Source organism: Montipora capricornis, chromosome 14 (assembly GCF_036669925.1).
Source record: "Montipora capricornis isolate CH-2021 chromosome 14, ASM3666992v2, whole genome shotgun sequence".
NCBI lineage: Eukaryota > Metazoa > Cnidaria > Anthozoa > Scleractinia > Acroporidae > Montipora > Montipora capricornis.
The window spans coordinates 45,912,046-45,927,810 of record NC_090896.1 but is presented as its reverse complement, the minus strand read 5'-3'; the positions used below and the strand labels follow the sequence as shown (position 1 = coordinate 45,927,810).

The 15,765-nt window shown below is 34.4% G+C and overlaps 1 protein-coding gene across 8 annotated transcripts in view; it reads left to right on the top strand.

Moving 5' to 3' along the window:
• Nucleotides 1-278: 278 nt before the first annotated feature.
• LOC138032147 (sorbin and SH3 domain-containing protein 1 homolog) overlaps nucleotides 279-15,765 on the top strand; it is a 44,371-nt gene continuing 28,884 nt past the window's right edge. Inside the window, exons 1-6 of one of the 8 annotated variants that reach the window (XM_068879750.1) lie at nucleotides 292-401; nucleotides 3,360-3,511; nucleotides 8,683-8,936; nucleotides 10,205-10,333; nucleotides 11,360-11,441; nucleotides 13,821-13,862. In XM_068879750.1, coding sequence (XP_068735851.1) covers nucleotides 297-401; nucleotides 3,360-3,511; nucleotides 8,683-8,936; nucleotides 10,205-10,333; nucleotides 11,360-11,441; nucleotides 13,821-13,862 — 764 coding nt within the window. In that variant the 5' untranslated portion in view covers nucleotides 292-296. Of the gene's footprint in view, nucleotides 402-3,359; nucleotides 3,512-6,881; nucleotides 7,040-8,682; nucleotides 8,937-10,204; nucleotides 10,334-11,359; nucleotides 11,442-13,820; nucleotides 13,863-15,765 lie in introns of those variants that run through there. The other 7 variants (XM_068879751.1, XM_068879752.1, XM_068879754.1 and 4 more) reach the window with 7 other exon arrangements.

Here is a 15,765-nt window from a genome sequence, read left to right as displayed (position 1 = left end):
CTAGCTTGCTAGCGAGTTACTTGGCGATGTAATCGGTGGCGACACTATTTTTTTCCATTTCGGACATCAGGAACTTTTGTAATCTAACTGAGGTGTAAATTTAGCATAAGAAAGGTTGAAAGATTATGGGGACCTAAGCAAGGGCGACAGCGACCTTGCTATTTTTGCGCGGGCGTCCACAACGAAACGATGATGCCGGCGAGAAGCGCGTTTTCCTTATATGGTTAAGACCTCTTGACCCTCAAAACCAAGTGAAGAACAGAATGATGGGTAATCCTTGTTGCTATTCCAGTGATATGGCGTCCTCTGAGGTGCGTGAGGTTGTGCTAAACGGCGGAGCGCCGTGGGGCTTTAGATTACAAGGTGGAAACGAATTTAGAGCACCTTTGAGAATCGCTAAGGTTAGTTGTTATGATCCATGTCTTAAATTTGAATGTCAGCGCGGTGGTGCGAAGAAATCTGTTGCAGACCGGACGTATTTTAGAAACGCTACAGACGCTTACTTCAAGCGTGGAAGCTTAAGTTCGTTATGAACAGCAAGCCGAGTTTATTTTCGAGGTTTTCTTTTTGATTTGCAGAGCGACTGTCTCACATAAATTGCCACCAATAGGCTCATTCGTTGCTACCGAAGAAAAATCGTTGAGGCCTCTGTTTTTGAGGATCTAGCGAACAGGGTTCTTTTGCAAATTTTGAAGTTGTGTGAAGTCGATATTTGATAGCGAGCTTTGATATGACAGCTCTTTAAAAAGCGCTTGTATACATTTCAACAAATTTTCGTTTTTTTATTTGTTATGATAGATTCGATGCTGTGCTTGATTTCTGATTATGATTTATGTCGTTTTTATTGGTTAATTCCTTCAAGTTTATCGCAGATCCGGGGTGCAAAAACGGTACTTATCATATCAGCCATGTGGATAGTTTACACGATGAATCGTTGTTTATATATTTTGCGCCAAAGTAAATCCACTGTTTTGTTGCATGTTATTTCCTTGCTCTTGAATTTTTTTCTTAAGCTGATGAAAACTCCTTTATCTCAATAAGTATATTTTAGCTTACATCATTTTCGTGCATGCGCTAATTGAAACCAACATCCTGTGGTTTCATTTTGGTCGTCCCGTAAATGATATTAATAATATCGTTTCCTTTAGTTAGAATAAGCTCGAATTCCATAAATTATACTTGAAAATCTTTCAAATTATTGGTTCACAATGGAGAAGTTGTATTTGAACTTTAGCTTTTCATTTTCGTCAAGATATCCTTTAAGAGCTCGTGTAAATAAGTTCTAACTTAATGTTTTTTATATCGAAAAATACAGCTGTACATTTCGGTGTAAATTAAAAATGGACCTCGCCTCTAACTTGCCGAGTTTGAGGCAGATTTCAGTTATCAACTTGAGCATTTATTCATATTTAATATTATTATTTTACTTTCTTTTATCAAAAGTACTGTCCTCTGTCACAGGCGCAAGCAGCTTACATACTAGCTTAGATTGGTAGGAATTTTTATTCGGATTTGCGGTGAGACAGATGATAGCCCAAGTTATGCTGCTGGGAGTTTTGTCTATTTGTTTTAACAGTAACTTGGAATTTTTGTCTGGAAAGCTGAATTCTATGGATTTTTTAATTAAGACGTATACACTCAAAATTCAACAGTAAAAAGTTTCTGTGGAAAATTAAGGCTGATATAAATCTGTACTTACATAGATATTAATTTGGGTTGAAAACTACTTGCAAGATTGTTGAAATATTAAAATTGATTTTGACTTGGGGATTTATTTGCTTTTGAATATTATTCTTTGTATTACTGCACTCAATACAGTTCAGTTCAGAGCCATATATGGTTGTTTTAAATTCTTTTTTGTCTGGCCAACCCTCTATTTATTAATTTTTTGCTCTGAAATCACAACTTTTTTGTAAGAAATCCTTGAATTTGTGTAAATTCAGGGAGTTTATTATAAGTTTATTCAGCTGCAACAGGTTTTACAAGTACTCATCAACCAGTGACATGTTGGCTTAAGCTGTTAATTAACTTGTACATCACATTCAAATAATTAATGATACTGTATATGGGTCATTCCCCTTGATGACAAAAATAATAATTATTAATAATGCTGTTTTTTGTGAAACTAAAATGTGTCACGTTGAGCTTCTGCAATATTATTTCTTTACATATACAGTATATTTTTCATTTTAAAATATTTTTATATTGAAGTAGGGGAGATTTTAGGTTTACATGTATGCTTTACATTCTTCTTTACAATAGAAGTTAAGATTTCTACCTTTAAATAATTTCTCATGACCTTTCATGGTGATAAACAGAGGTATTGAGCAATATTATTGTCATCTACATGTAATATCATTGAAATTTCTGTCAGTGTTTTAAAGAAATATTTCTTGCTTGTTAGCTTGGCAAACAACACTTTTCATCTAGATTAAGGAGCATTATTTCCTTATCCAATGAAAAATGTTTGACTGTCTATGAGAAAATTATTTTTTTTAGCAGCTATTTGTGGACTGTGTTATTATTCTTATCAGGTTTGATAACCTTGTAATTGACCTCTACACCATGTTCAGCGCATAATAATTATTTAAAGGTATCGCAACTGCCTTTCATACTACATGTATCATAGGTGGGGACAGATGTAGTGAAAACTTTTACTAGTAGTAATCTGTATTGAAGCCTTATGCAGAACATGTATCTGACAGTGGCTACTCTGCCTGTAGTTAACATTATTTTGGCTGGACCCACATACAATGTCTTGAAATAACTGAGGATGATTTACAGTACTTGTGAGACTAGTCTTCTCAGATAAGGACGACAAATCATGGGTCCCATCCTACAACCCTTGTCTTCCCAATTAAGTGAAAACTAATGCGCCAGGCTACACATGTATATACATTGTAAGCTGGAGACTTAATAAAGTCTCAATAATTATCATTGATATTGTCAAACAGTTCATGGCTTATGCCAGCGAAAGTTGCTATAGATGTTGACCTTAGCCTCTAACGGCAACAGGAAAATCATTCTCAGCAGTTTAATAATAATAATAATAATAATAATAATAATAATATTAACGATAACAACAACAATAATAGTAATAATAATAATAATAATAATAATAATAATAATAATAATAATCAACCTTATTTAAAGAGGGTGTACACATAACAGCTTATGCTGACAAACCAGTGGTCCTCAGAAAGTAAAGTTAATGGTAACCAGTGCAAAAACTGAGGTTGGGGGTAAGCAAGGGCATGCTCCCCGTAGAAACTACTTGCTCCGATAAAACCCTCATGATGATAATGTATAACACAGAAAACCAGCTTTCTGAATCATGCCTTTTTGTGTCTGGTTTTAAGGTGACTCCCAGTAGCAAAGCTGAAAAAGCAGGAATTGTGGAAGGACTGCTAGTTCAGTCGATCAACGATGCTGATTGTGAAGGCTGGACTCACAGTGATGCTCTCAATAGTATTAAACGGACAGGATCCATGCTAAAACTTATTCTTTCTAGGTGAGTGAAAGAAGGATTTCCCTAATGGGCTTCAAGCCATTTATTGAAGCAACAACATGTTTGTTGTATCATAGTAATTGCTTCAAAGAAAAAAAACATGGTTAGAATAAATAATTTATTATTACTGTATGTGTTACAGAATCTTTAGGTACTGACCTCCAGAAATAACTTTGTGGAGTTAAAAATGCCTGGACATACTATATATATATATGGAGTACATGTACAATGTGGGTATTAATTACATGTAAGTAAATAAGTAATGGATCAGGGTTCAATCAGGAGTTACAGTGAAGTGAAGTTAGCAACTGGTTTTATTATCCAGTAAATGACTCTTGTTATTGTCAAAATGAATAATTTGAACCTTAGATTTGAGATAATCTAGCACTAAAAGTGGCTGCCTTCTCTGAGTGAAGTAGTCAAGGCTTTTTGTCAGTTGTCGATACTTATTGAAACCACTGACAATATTTTGCTACACACATAATTACACACTACGTGTTTTTTGGGGGACAGGGAGGAGGAGTGGGTGAGTTAATCATGGAGGGGGGAGGGGGGGGAGGGGTTTGGCAGACAGGATGGAAAATATCTCCAGATTTTATATCTCCAGAGGTTTGCACCTCTGTGTACACATACTAACAGTATTAACCCTTTCACTCCCAACAGTGACACTTATAGATTTTACTCTGTCTAACGCCAGATGATTTTACTCGTCAATGGGGAACCCCACAGGAATGAAAGGGTTAATTAATGTAATGGAGCAAGTTTTTAATTGATGCATTATTATACAATCAATTTTTTGTACATGTACAGTACCGCTCAAAAGTAAGTTACCACCTTGCGCCACGTTTCATGTGCTACACGAATCACGTAGTGCGCTATGCGGTTCCTCTTGCGCATGACGCAATTTGCATAGCGCAAGAGTAAACAAAGCGTAAATTTCTGGCATAAATTAAAATTGTTATGCGAAATCAATCAATTTCACTTATAAATTATCGGTCTGCAGTACAGTGAAAATCATCATTTTGTGCGATAGTATCTCACTGTTTTAGTATAAAACAGCTATTCACCTCTGTCAGTGTTGGTGGCTAGTGGTGGCCGCAAAGCTGCTTAGTAAATACTGTATGCACCTCTAGATCTTTTCTAAAATTAAACTGTCCAAGAGAGGAGGCTTTGACATTATCCTTGATTGAATTTCAAATTTCTGGTCCTTGAAATTGAAGGACTTCAAACATTTGAATTGCCAAAGGTGGCACTGCTACTGTTCATTCTTTTACATATCTATAATAGGTCTAATATATTTTATCGTGGTTTAAAAATAATTCATTTAAACTGATCGTAGTTAATTAATTTTATTATTTATTGTCATGCATTCATTAGCATAATAAATGTTCATTGGATAAATATAAAACTGGTTTCATATGCATCGATGCCAGAAAATGTTTGCTTATATAGAGCTTATGGAGTTTCTCTCGACATGCATTTATGTCTTTTGTTCACTGCTTCCTCATTCTCCATACATTTATCAATGATAACTTGTAATTAAAAAAAAATTGTTTTCACTAATAATGGGGACAAATGCAGTTTTAAATGGCATGAAATACCCTTGTAAAAAGCGAGAAATTATATCGTAGAAAGTTAAAAGAAACAGATCGAAGAAAAAAGTCAAAGAACCACACGCAAGAGTCGGCCCATTTGAAAAAAAAAAAACAACGACAACAGCAATAGGAAATCCAACACATTGAGAAATTTGTTTCGATTGATTTAATTATTTAAATTTATTTGTAATGTATTTTAAAAATACTTCACTTCAAGTAGGGCAATGTTTTTTGGCAGTGATTGCTTTCTGTATATTATTTTTTTAATTGGAGGAAATGTAAAAATAGCAAAATATTTATGCGGCATTTTTAGAGCAAAACAGAGTCCAACTCCAATTTAAATACTTAGCGGAGGTGTTCTAGAAAAATTGATGCGAGGGAATGGTAACGGCAATGAATTTATTCAGTGTATTTCCTATTCACACCTTCAAAATTAATGCACTGTTTACAAGTAATCAATCTGTGGGTTAGACCAGACATCAGCATATACAGGCAGCCGCTATCACTCCATTAGTGATCTCACCCAACCCATGAATGAATGATATGATGGCTGACCTCAATATGGGGAACTACATGCCCTACTCTTTGTGACAAGTGTGTGTGTTCTTTGAACATTGAAGTGCTGTGAGACAGGGTCTACAGTTTATCAACTTTATCCGAGAAGACTTGAAAGTCTAACCATTTGCAGGTGTCATTATAAAGGCAGCGCTTTCTCCTCAGTTATTTAAAGACCCTTTCGCACAGTAGTCCAATGCTCAACCAACTGAGTCAACCAGTTGTTATGAAAAAAAAACCACCCTAAGGAAAAATATGGCCAGAATAGGACAGTGTTTTTTGTCTTATAGTACCTCATTGATATTGAACAGCTGTGGGTAGATTTCTGTCTATGCACACATATACCGACTATTTTTAGTTTTTGTTTACTTAAGTACATGTAGATTAATATTAATGTACACATGTATAGATTTAGCTTTTCCTTAATTTTTCTGTATTAATTTGTGAAACAGTATACAACAAATGGAAGGTAACTGCTCTTCATAAAAGCATGAAAATTCTCTTATTCTAGTTTTTTTTCCTTTTTCAAGAAGTTGCTCTATTGCTGTTGATAATGGGAAAAATGAAATAAGTTCCTTTGACTTCTGATGAATTGCAAATTTTGGCCTGACATCTGCATGTACATGTCAAATTTCTATACTCATCCATGCTGTGTCAGGGAGTCATGCTTTATCTCTGACCTCAATTAGCTCTGCGGCATGTACCAAATTAAGAGCATTATGTTTTTTTGCCTGAGGGAATGCATTAGGCGTGTTCAAGTCTTTATTTGTGTCATAGCTATATTGAGAATTTTTACTTACTGTACATGAGAGATAAACAAAGTCAATTTCAAGATAAAACACTGAACTCATTTGCTGTAACCACATCCTCCTGTCTCTAAACTGATATTTTGTTGTTTTATCCTTTATAGAAATTTAATTTTTGTCTTAACATTAACTTTTTAATCTTATTCGGCATGATATATATCAAATTTCAATGTGAAAACAATACCTTCTTGAATATTTTGGTTAATTCTGTGCAATCTTTTAGCATTGGCGGGAATTACTTAAAAGAAAGATAACTGACGTAAAATGTTTTGTGGTTAAAAAATACCTCCCCTCTTTTAATGCTTGTCATCATTGAATGTGTTGATTGATTCCAATGAGCTGTTTCCCATTTTTGGAATGTGTTTGTTTTCATACTTTGTTATCACAGCTAAAAGGTTCAAAGCTATTAAATTTCAGGCTGGGTTGAACCTGCTGATAAAATGGGATGCAAATTTTGAGGGCAAGATATCTGGAGCTTTATGTTAGATTCTAAGGTAGAAAGGACCACTATTTCCCTCCTAAAATATGGCAAATGAGACAAGGGTGATTACAAAAGCGACCTTCACCTTCAGCAGGTATTAAAGTCATTTATATATATGGTTGAACTACCATGAGCAATTTTGTTGCACTTGAAATCTGCGTGGAAGTTATAATATTCCACTCTGAATTGTGCCAGAAGATAATTATACTTCAGTGGAAGTCTTTTAGAATGCTTGATTTTAGTTCAGAAAATGTGACTTATTTGTCAAGAACTCTTGCAATGTTATTATCAAAGCTCTTCACTGCAAATGCGATGTCTTCATATACACTAGAGTATTAATTTTATTCATGCAGGAAGCATACAGATCATGACCTGTTCCTTAAGATGATTAAGTATTTACTATGTATTTCTTAATTAACCAGTATTAGTAAAGAAATGCAGGTGTTTCAATAAAAAAGTGTTTTGTTAATTTTAAAAGCAGTGGTTTGTTCTTGAACCAGTTCAGTTTGGATCAGGAGTGAATTGACACACTGCTCACTTCCTTGCAGATCAAATTGATCAGATACATAATTGTATGGTTATAATTCCTTCAGTTTTTATTTGCTCCATGTTTATTTGTTAAGCATTGATTCTTTTTTTTGTTTTTTAATGTACATGCACTACTAATTACAGTGAACTTGAGAGATTTTAGATGGTCTGTGGGCTTTGAATAACCAATCCATGAAATACAGATTCTGGTCTGTTCATCCATGTAGAATAATGAATCTCTCTTTTTGTGTTTAGTAAGTTAGTCTCTAATATCCAATGATTTGAGATATATGACATAAAGTAAATAAATTGCTATTAAACGGGAATAAAATTGATTAATTTTGATTTTGTCATGTTTCATGTTTGGTTTTGAATTTTGGCAATTTACATACATTTGCATATTTTAGCTTCTGGTCATAAGTGTGAATTACATGATAAAATATTATTTTAGCAACTTGTTCAGTTAAGTTGTGGACAAAAATAAAGCTCTAAACATTGAGTTTAAGTTTTCTTCAAAGGACGTTGTGAAGTGTTGTTGTACATCAGGTATTCAAAATCCTATTAAATTCTTAATGATGTGAAGAAAGAACATTTTTGACCTCTTGTTGTGTAAGAAAAGGGATAAAGATGAAGTTCTAAAGATCCAGTATCATTTTCCAGTCAAGGATTTGTGAAGTACAGTGAAGTTGCTGGGGTGTCAAAAATCCTGGGTTGTTAAAACTGATCAGTTTAACCCTTATGTTCCACTTGATTTGCATTAATTGTTATTTTCATTTTACAGTGTCCCCATTTAGTGCTCAATCCAGCGCTAGAATGATTAGACACTTATTAAGTGAAGTTCCTTTCCTTTTCATAAGAGTGTCACTTCTATGTAGGTTGTACTCAATCTAACGTCAGATGATTTTGCCCATCTACAGGATGTATGGGGGCCATTTCATGGGAGAACGTTTTAACAACATCTGGGTCCACTCATATACATGTAATTATATCATGTCATGTCCCCTTTTAAGTACTTTCACTTCTGAAGCGGTCAATGTGAGAACAGAGGAGTGGTATGGTGCTGAATTTGTACTTGCATATGTATCATGATAATTATTGTGGTTGAAATCCTCCTCTCAGTGAAGAGCAGACTTGTCTGCAATGGTCCTGGAAATAACTCCACCATAATAATTGTTTCCCGTCAAATAACTAAAATCCTTTTATTTGCAGACGGCCTGCTGCCTCACCACATCCTGCTTCCAACAGTGGAGGCTTTTTCTCGTCTTCATCGTCATACACAACAGATAACATAGAAGATGGTAACATCACTCACATCTCAAGGGTATCTTTCAAGCCGTCATTGTTGTCTAGCAATTCACTGTCTTATGCTACAATGCCAAGAGGGAATGATAAGCGAGATGATTCAAAGAGATGGAAAGACGTTGAAGAAAATAACAATGTTGACGCTTTTCCTACCAGAAAAGGTCTGTTTCTCTTAAAGGTGTATTCAACAATATGCTCTGCTTTGCAGATTCTGTAGATTTTTTTTAATACTTGTGATAGTTTATTTTATTTGAAGCTGCTTAGTATGATAGGCTGAAAGAATGTTGAGAATCACCTTTTGTGTTGAATCATTTGGTTGATGTGTTTTAAAAAGGTTTATGTGTTTAAATGAGTATGTTGTGGTTTGTACTAATTTTTTTCTTGGTTTAAAATATGTCGAAGCAGTTCACTCTGTCGATTATTAATTATTATAATCTGAAACAAAGGAAAATCAAAATTAAACTGGTTAAAAAAATTTTGAATCAGCAAAAATGTCAACCACAACATGTACATAATGTCATCAAATTGACTGGTACATAGTTGAGACGATTTTGCACTGGTTTAATTTCCCCTTATTTCTACATATTTTCTATTCACTGTAAAAAACTGAGGATAAAACATATCTAAACATATTTAGAGATACTAAAAACTTTTCTAAAAACTTAGTTAAGAAACGACTACGTTTCGCTGTTATCTAAACATCATTGTCAAGTCCAAGTAATTTAAAAATTGCAATCTAATAAATGCTAAAAAAGCAATAGTCAATAAGAAGCCTGTATAGTGAAAGAAAGGAACAATGAAAATTGAACAAAAAGTTTGGCACGGATGGGGTCCATCTGGATATTCAAACTAGGCTTGAGACTCTTAATAAGGAGCATTTCTCAGACTAAGCAATCAAATTTGCTTCTGGCACTTTTGTAAGACCTTAAGTTGGTATTCTTTCAGAGATCTTTACACAAACGCGAGCTTGCAAAAAATGTCGACCAATTGCCGAATTTTTGTGTTCAGCAATGTGTTGGTAAAAGTGTCGGAATACAGCCCAAAATACATGTGTTCTGCACCATACAGATCACATTTAAAATAATAAACGACGCATTGCCGATTCACAACTGATGGCTTGATTCCTTAATTCTGCTAGCTAATGTTGAAACATTGTCGTTTCTTTCAGTTTTTAACAAAGTTTTAGTATTTTTAACTATACTTAGATATGTTTTATCACCCTTTTTTTGCAGTTAAACATTAATTTTTTTCCAAAATCACTTCTTCTTTGTATATTTTCTTTTGCCAAAAATATTTCAAAATGCCCTTCTTCACAACCCAGATTACCTCCTATGCAAAGCCTACATGTAACTGAAAGCCCTGCAAACTACTTTTTCATCTGACCTCAGAATGATGTCCAGTTGGGTAATCATTGCCAAAACTTTTTTAGGGGATTTATCAAACTCCAATGAGTGGAACCCTGACATCATATCTGGGGTGGTTCGGCCACCAGAGCAAATTAAACTGGTTCATGATATAGAAGCAATAAGATCTGTTTCAAGCTCATCAACATCTTCAGGTATATTTTGTACCAAGTGTTATTGTTTTCCCTTGTTACACTCACATTGTGTACATTGCAACAGTTCTGTAATTTTTTTCTTTTTGAACTTTTGCCTTGTGGTAGTTTCTTTGTTTTTACACGATGAATTAATGTTAAAAGGTTGATGTCTTACTGCTTCTGTGTCACTGTTGAATTTTTGCTCTTCACATTTTCTGTGTGGCAAGTTTTTCTTCGACATTTTGCTAGTTGGCTCACCATATTTACTGGTACTTGATTTAAATACCGCAATGTTTATTAAGTTTTGAGCATCTCATATGTGGTGTTTACAAAATCATTTAAAAGTGAAATATGTTAAAAGTTTCACCGGTTATTGTTATACCGGCAAAATTCTAGGCCTTAACAATGTAACTGCACATTGCGAAAATTCTGAAGAAAGATCTGCAAAGTAATATTATTGTCCACCTCGAGCTTAGAAAACTTCTCAATAGAGGAAAATAAATTTCTGGTTTACATGTAGATTACTGAGCCATAACATGTACTAGTCTTTGTGGTACAAATAAAGGCTGCATTCTTTTGATTGGCTGCAGCATTTAACGGAGGGTGGTGACCTGTTAAATTCAAATCCCCCACCTATCTTTTAAGGGTGTTGTTGATAAAAGTATCCATCTGAGTTCAACTTTATGACAGGCACAAGGTGAAGCTGTTTAGAGTAAATGCTGCATACAAGCCTTGTTGTAACAATGTTACCTCATAGATTTAGCACCATTACAGGGTTTTTAAATAAAAGTTGTTTTTACCAATCATTAAATGCATCCAACTTACATGATAATTGGCCATGTTTTTTAAACCAAAAGAAAAGAAAATACTTTGCATACAAAATAAATGCAGTTTCATTTCCAGTAGACATCAAGGCTCCCATGACATAATGTGCACATACTCGAGATGTATTTAAATACACTGTAGGTTGATTGATACTGTGCTGCAACAAGAAAGACCATTTAATTTTTTTGCCTTTCTTCTCTGTTGTATTTTTCCTTCTTTCAGAACCCAGTTCACATGTAAGAGCTCCTATGGATTCACGAGGATTTGTTGATAAACCCCGACCAATTGGAAGAGGAGGAAGAAGGTAAAACAGGCATAATAATAATAATCCTTTATTTTCACACGATGGTGTTTTAAAGCTGAACAGCTTGTGGGGTCGTGCACAAATGAAATGAAATCAAATGAAATCTTGGCATATTTATGCCAAGTTAAATTTCTCATACAAGAGCAATTTGAAATGACATGATCAGATAGGCCCTCCAGATGTTTTGTTGGAGTTACATTGTAACTTCAGTTGTGGCATCTCTTGCTCTCCATAATGTCTTATTCAGAGTGGACAGTGTATCAAAGCAAAAAAAAGTTTGACAGGCTTAGCATCAAACCTCCATTTTTTACATGGTTTGATTTATGCGACAGCAAAGGGATCCTTTTAAGTGCACGACGCACAGACACACCTGCTTACTTGCAGTGTCTCATTAAGCTAGTCTATGCATCAGCTACACAGGCCTTCTGATATTACGCGATGTTGCGATTTCGCACAATTGACCTCAAATGGCATCCGATCGCACAATTCACGAAAAATCGCATAATTCACAAAAGAACGCACAAAACTCATAAAACAAAACATAAATCAACAAGTTTCTTAGGAGTTCCTGCATAAATACGCCATTTTAAAGATGATTTACCTTGGAAAACGGCTAAAAAGCCTTCGTTACCTTCAATTTCGTAAATATTCGAAGTTCAAGGCGTTATTTTGCATGTGGGGGGCCTGGTATGATTCTCGTTCTTAAAGAGTTGCCAATTGATGTAACACAAACACGCCCTCTGTTCAGATTAGCAAATCAGTTCAGAAATATAATACTGCACACAAAAACAAAGTGTAAGAAGCCAGTCGTAGCATACAAGAATATTAATAATTATTGATCATTCATTTGGCATGTTAGCTGTTTCCTTTCAACTTTTAACGTCACTGGTGCACCAATAATGCAGAAGACCTCATTTTTTTTACTTGTCCCAACTAATGTCGATCAAGATTCATAATTACTGTTCCCTTATGTTCAAAAACCTTGAAAAACAAGCTTGAAAAACAAGCTTAAAATTGCTCAGAAAAAAATCGCACAATTTACAATAATTATTTATCGCATAATTGGCCTTTCTAATCACATAATCTGCCCTGCAAATTTTGCACAATTTGCATTTTTTCATCGCACCTTATCAGAAGGCCTGGCTACATGTAGGTGTTTACAAGAACAGAGTTATTGTTTTCAAACTCCTTCATTGTTTACCAAGAGAAGTAGAGTTGGGAGGATATTTTGCCATGTTCATGGCCTGTTTTTCTTAACTTACAGCTGTAAGTTATGATACTTTTGATGAGAATGGTAGGAGGATGCTGTCTTTTTTACACTTATGGAAACTGACTTTATCTCATTGTGGTAGGGATGATGCAGTCACAGTAGTGAGTCAGAGCACTCACTTCCCACAAATGTGGCCCGGTTTCGATTCCCAGACTGGATGTCATATATGTGGATTGAGTTTGTTGGTTCTCCAGTCTGCACCGAGAGGTTTTCCTCCCTGGGGGTTACTTACTCCGATTTTCCCCTTTACTCAAAAACCAACATTTAACTTGATTTGCGTTATTGCTGATTTCAGTTTACATTGTCCCCAATTAATTAGTGCTTCAGCACGAGAACGACTAGACACTTAAATAAAGTACCTTTCCTTTGCGTTTCCTTTCCTCCACTTTGCAATGCTATTTTAAACATTATGTTTCACTGGTAATTAATTCTGGAAATAATGTGCTACTGTTTGGTGGTAGCCACTTAGCCGAGTTGATTTGTTTTTAAATACTATTGTCTGTTACTGTTCATAAAGGTGGTTGTTGTTGAGAATAAAAGTAAAAATAAACTTAAATGCAAAATCAATGAATGCACCAATAAACATTGATATAGTGGTTAAAAGTAAAATGTAAATTTTTATGTAGTAATATAATTGTTCTTTGTCCCCAGTGGTAATTTCTTAAATGTGTGAAATTAAATATTTTCCTGTTGTTTAGTATTTAGTGAAACAAAATGAAATAATTGTAATAATTGAGTGTTTGGTTTGTTTATGAACTGGCCACATTCTTTTAGGAACCATTAATAGCTATAGGGTTTTTGGAAAACTCTTGATTACAGTTTTAAGTTCTTGTGGATCCATGTGATTAATTATTTTACATTTGACTGACCAATATGAACAGTTTGCCATTGGAAGGAGCATTACAAATCTTCCGCAAATTGTATATGCCATTTGAAATATTTTTTATCTGCAGTTCACCAACATCATTCATGTATTGATAGTATTTGATTGATGATTATCAGCTGTTTCAAATGTTGGGAAAATGAGAAGGGTTGACATGGAAAAGCACACTTTGCCGCAAGAGAGAGCAAACCTGTCCTTCTAATGTTTTGCTTTATAATCTTGATAGATTCGATGACAGAGGTTTTGAAACACCTGGAATTAATTCACAGTTAGTATTCACTTTAATCATTATTTCATACAATGTATCCACATTTAAGGTGATTCCCTGGTTTTGCATTGCACAACCCTACTGCGCATGATTTCTTGCATCATTGGCATGGGCATGGGCACATGCACATTGATAAAATGGCAGATTTTCATTGACGCCAAGCTTAATCTGTTGAGGAATGGCTATTTTCTTCTGAATATTTTTGCTGAGAATGGTGTTGTACAAAAAATCAGTAAAAATGTTTGTCCAGTTTTTTGGCAATTTCATAAAATTGTAGAGAAGGAGCCATTACAAGTTGAACAGCTCACACTCAAGTTCAATTTCTTTTGGAGTGTCAAGTACTCACAAAGGCATTCAAATACATTTGTTCAGTAACGTATGTGAATTAACCATAGAATGACACCTGACTCTGCGTTATATTAAGAATTACATTTATAAAATCGAGCTAATTTAATTTCCAACATTGGGGGTATACAGCAATTGTCAGAGTGGCTTAAAAGCTGTATTTGTTGCATCATACCATGGAAATGAGCATGGTGACCCCTCTTTTATTACATTTTTTTTATCACCTTGACGTGGTACAACAGTGTGTGAAGTTTTATTAGAAATCTATGACAAGTTCTACATTCATTTCTAGGGAATCACCTTCATAATTACCTACAGTACTAAAACCTTTCATGTTTTATCAAGTCTGCACGTTTACTCATCACGAAAACACAAATCATTAACAATTCTTACATGTACTGTTAGATGTATTGCACATTTAAATTTAAGTAGACTCGATTTTGGCATCTTAAAACTTGAACATCTCTATCAACTTAATTACACATTGGCGGTACTTGGGAGCCTTCATTCGTAGAGCTGCTACAAAAAATTGCATTCGAAAAACTAATAATCTTGAATAACTGGTAACCAAGGAAGTTAGATTTTTATTTTATGTTCAACAAGTACAGGAATAATAATACAGTAATTTCACTGCTTTTACTGGAAAATAGTCATCGATAATAATTATTGATGACTATTTGAATCCTGTAAAAGCAGTGGAATATTGGAGTGCAGAAAAGTTATTGCTCCATCCCCAAATCAAATCGTACCGTACTCACTTGTACTCCAGTGAAACACAATTGCAATTGGTAATTCAGTGAAGTGTTCACATAAACGACACATGTAGGGAAAAGTGATCTTTAAAAGTTTTGAAAATGATGTTGTCCATATTTCACTTCTTATGCATCAAGTGATGTAGATGTACATGTGTAGGCTATCTGAGATAGGTCTGTTATGGGAATTTAAATTTTGTGGTCACCATAAATTGCCCCAATGCTATTAAACAGATCCTTTAATGTTATTCATTGCTGGTGTAGCTAGCAGGAATAATTGCGCACATGTTGCTTGCTGTGGAGCTGGAAACTACAACTTATGGACACAATTTTACATGTTTAAATCCTTCCAGCTCTTGAATCATTGCTCATGAATACTTGTCATGTAAATTTATGTTTAAGTACTTGACTATTAGATGGCATTTTCACATTGACTTTCTCAGTTTTGAAAATTATACTGTACATAAAGATCCAAACATTGGGGTAAAGTGTTTTTTTAAAGCTCAACACTGTAAAATTAATATTGCTTAAAATGGTGCTTGAGGGTGGATTTAATTCATTGGTTATAAAATAGTGGTAGTTCTCCCAAATTTAAAGTGTATTTAAAACAATAAATTATCATGCCAATACATTCAGTTCAATAGTTAATTTCAATTTGGCTACTAGTTAAAATTTCAAATTCAAGGTCAAGCTTTGCTTTACTTTTTACTAAAGGAAATATTGTGGGATCATTTCCTACAGGAGTTTGGTTATTTTATCTAAAAGGGACCATTCGAACCTTACAATTGTAATAAAAATGCGTGCCC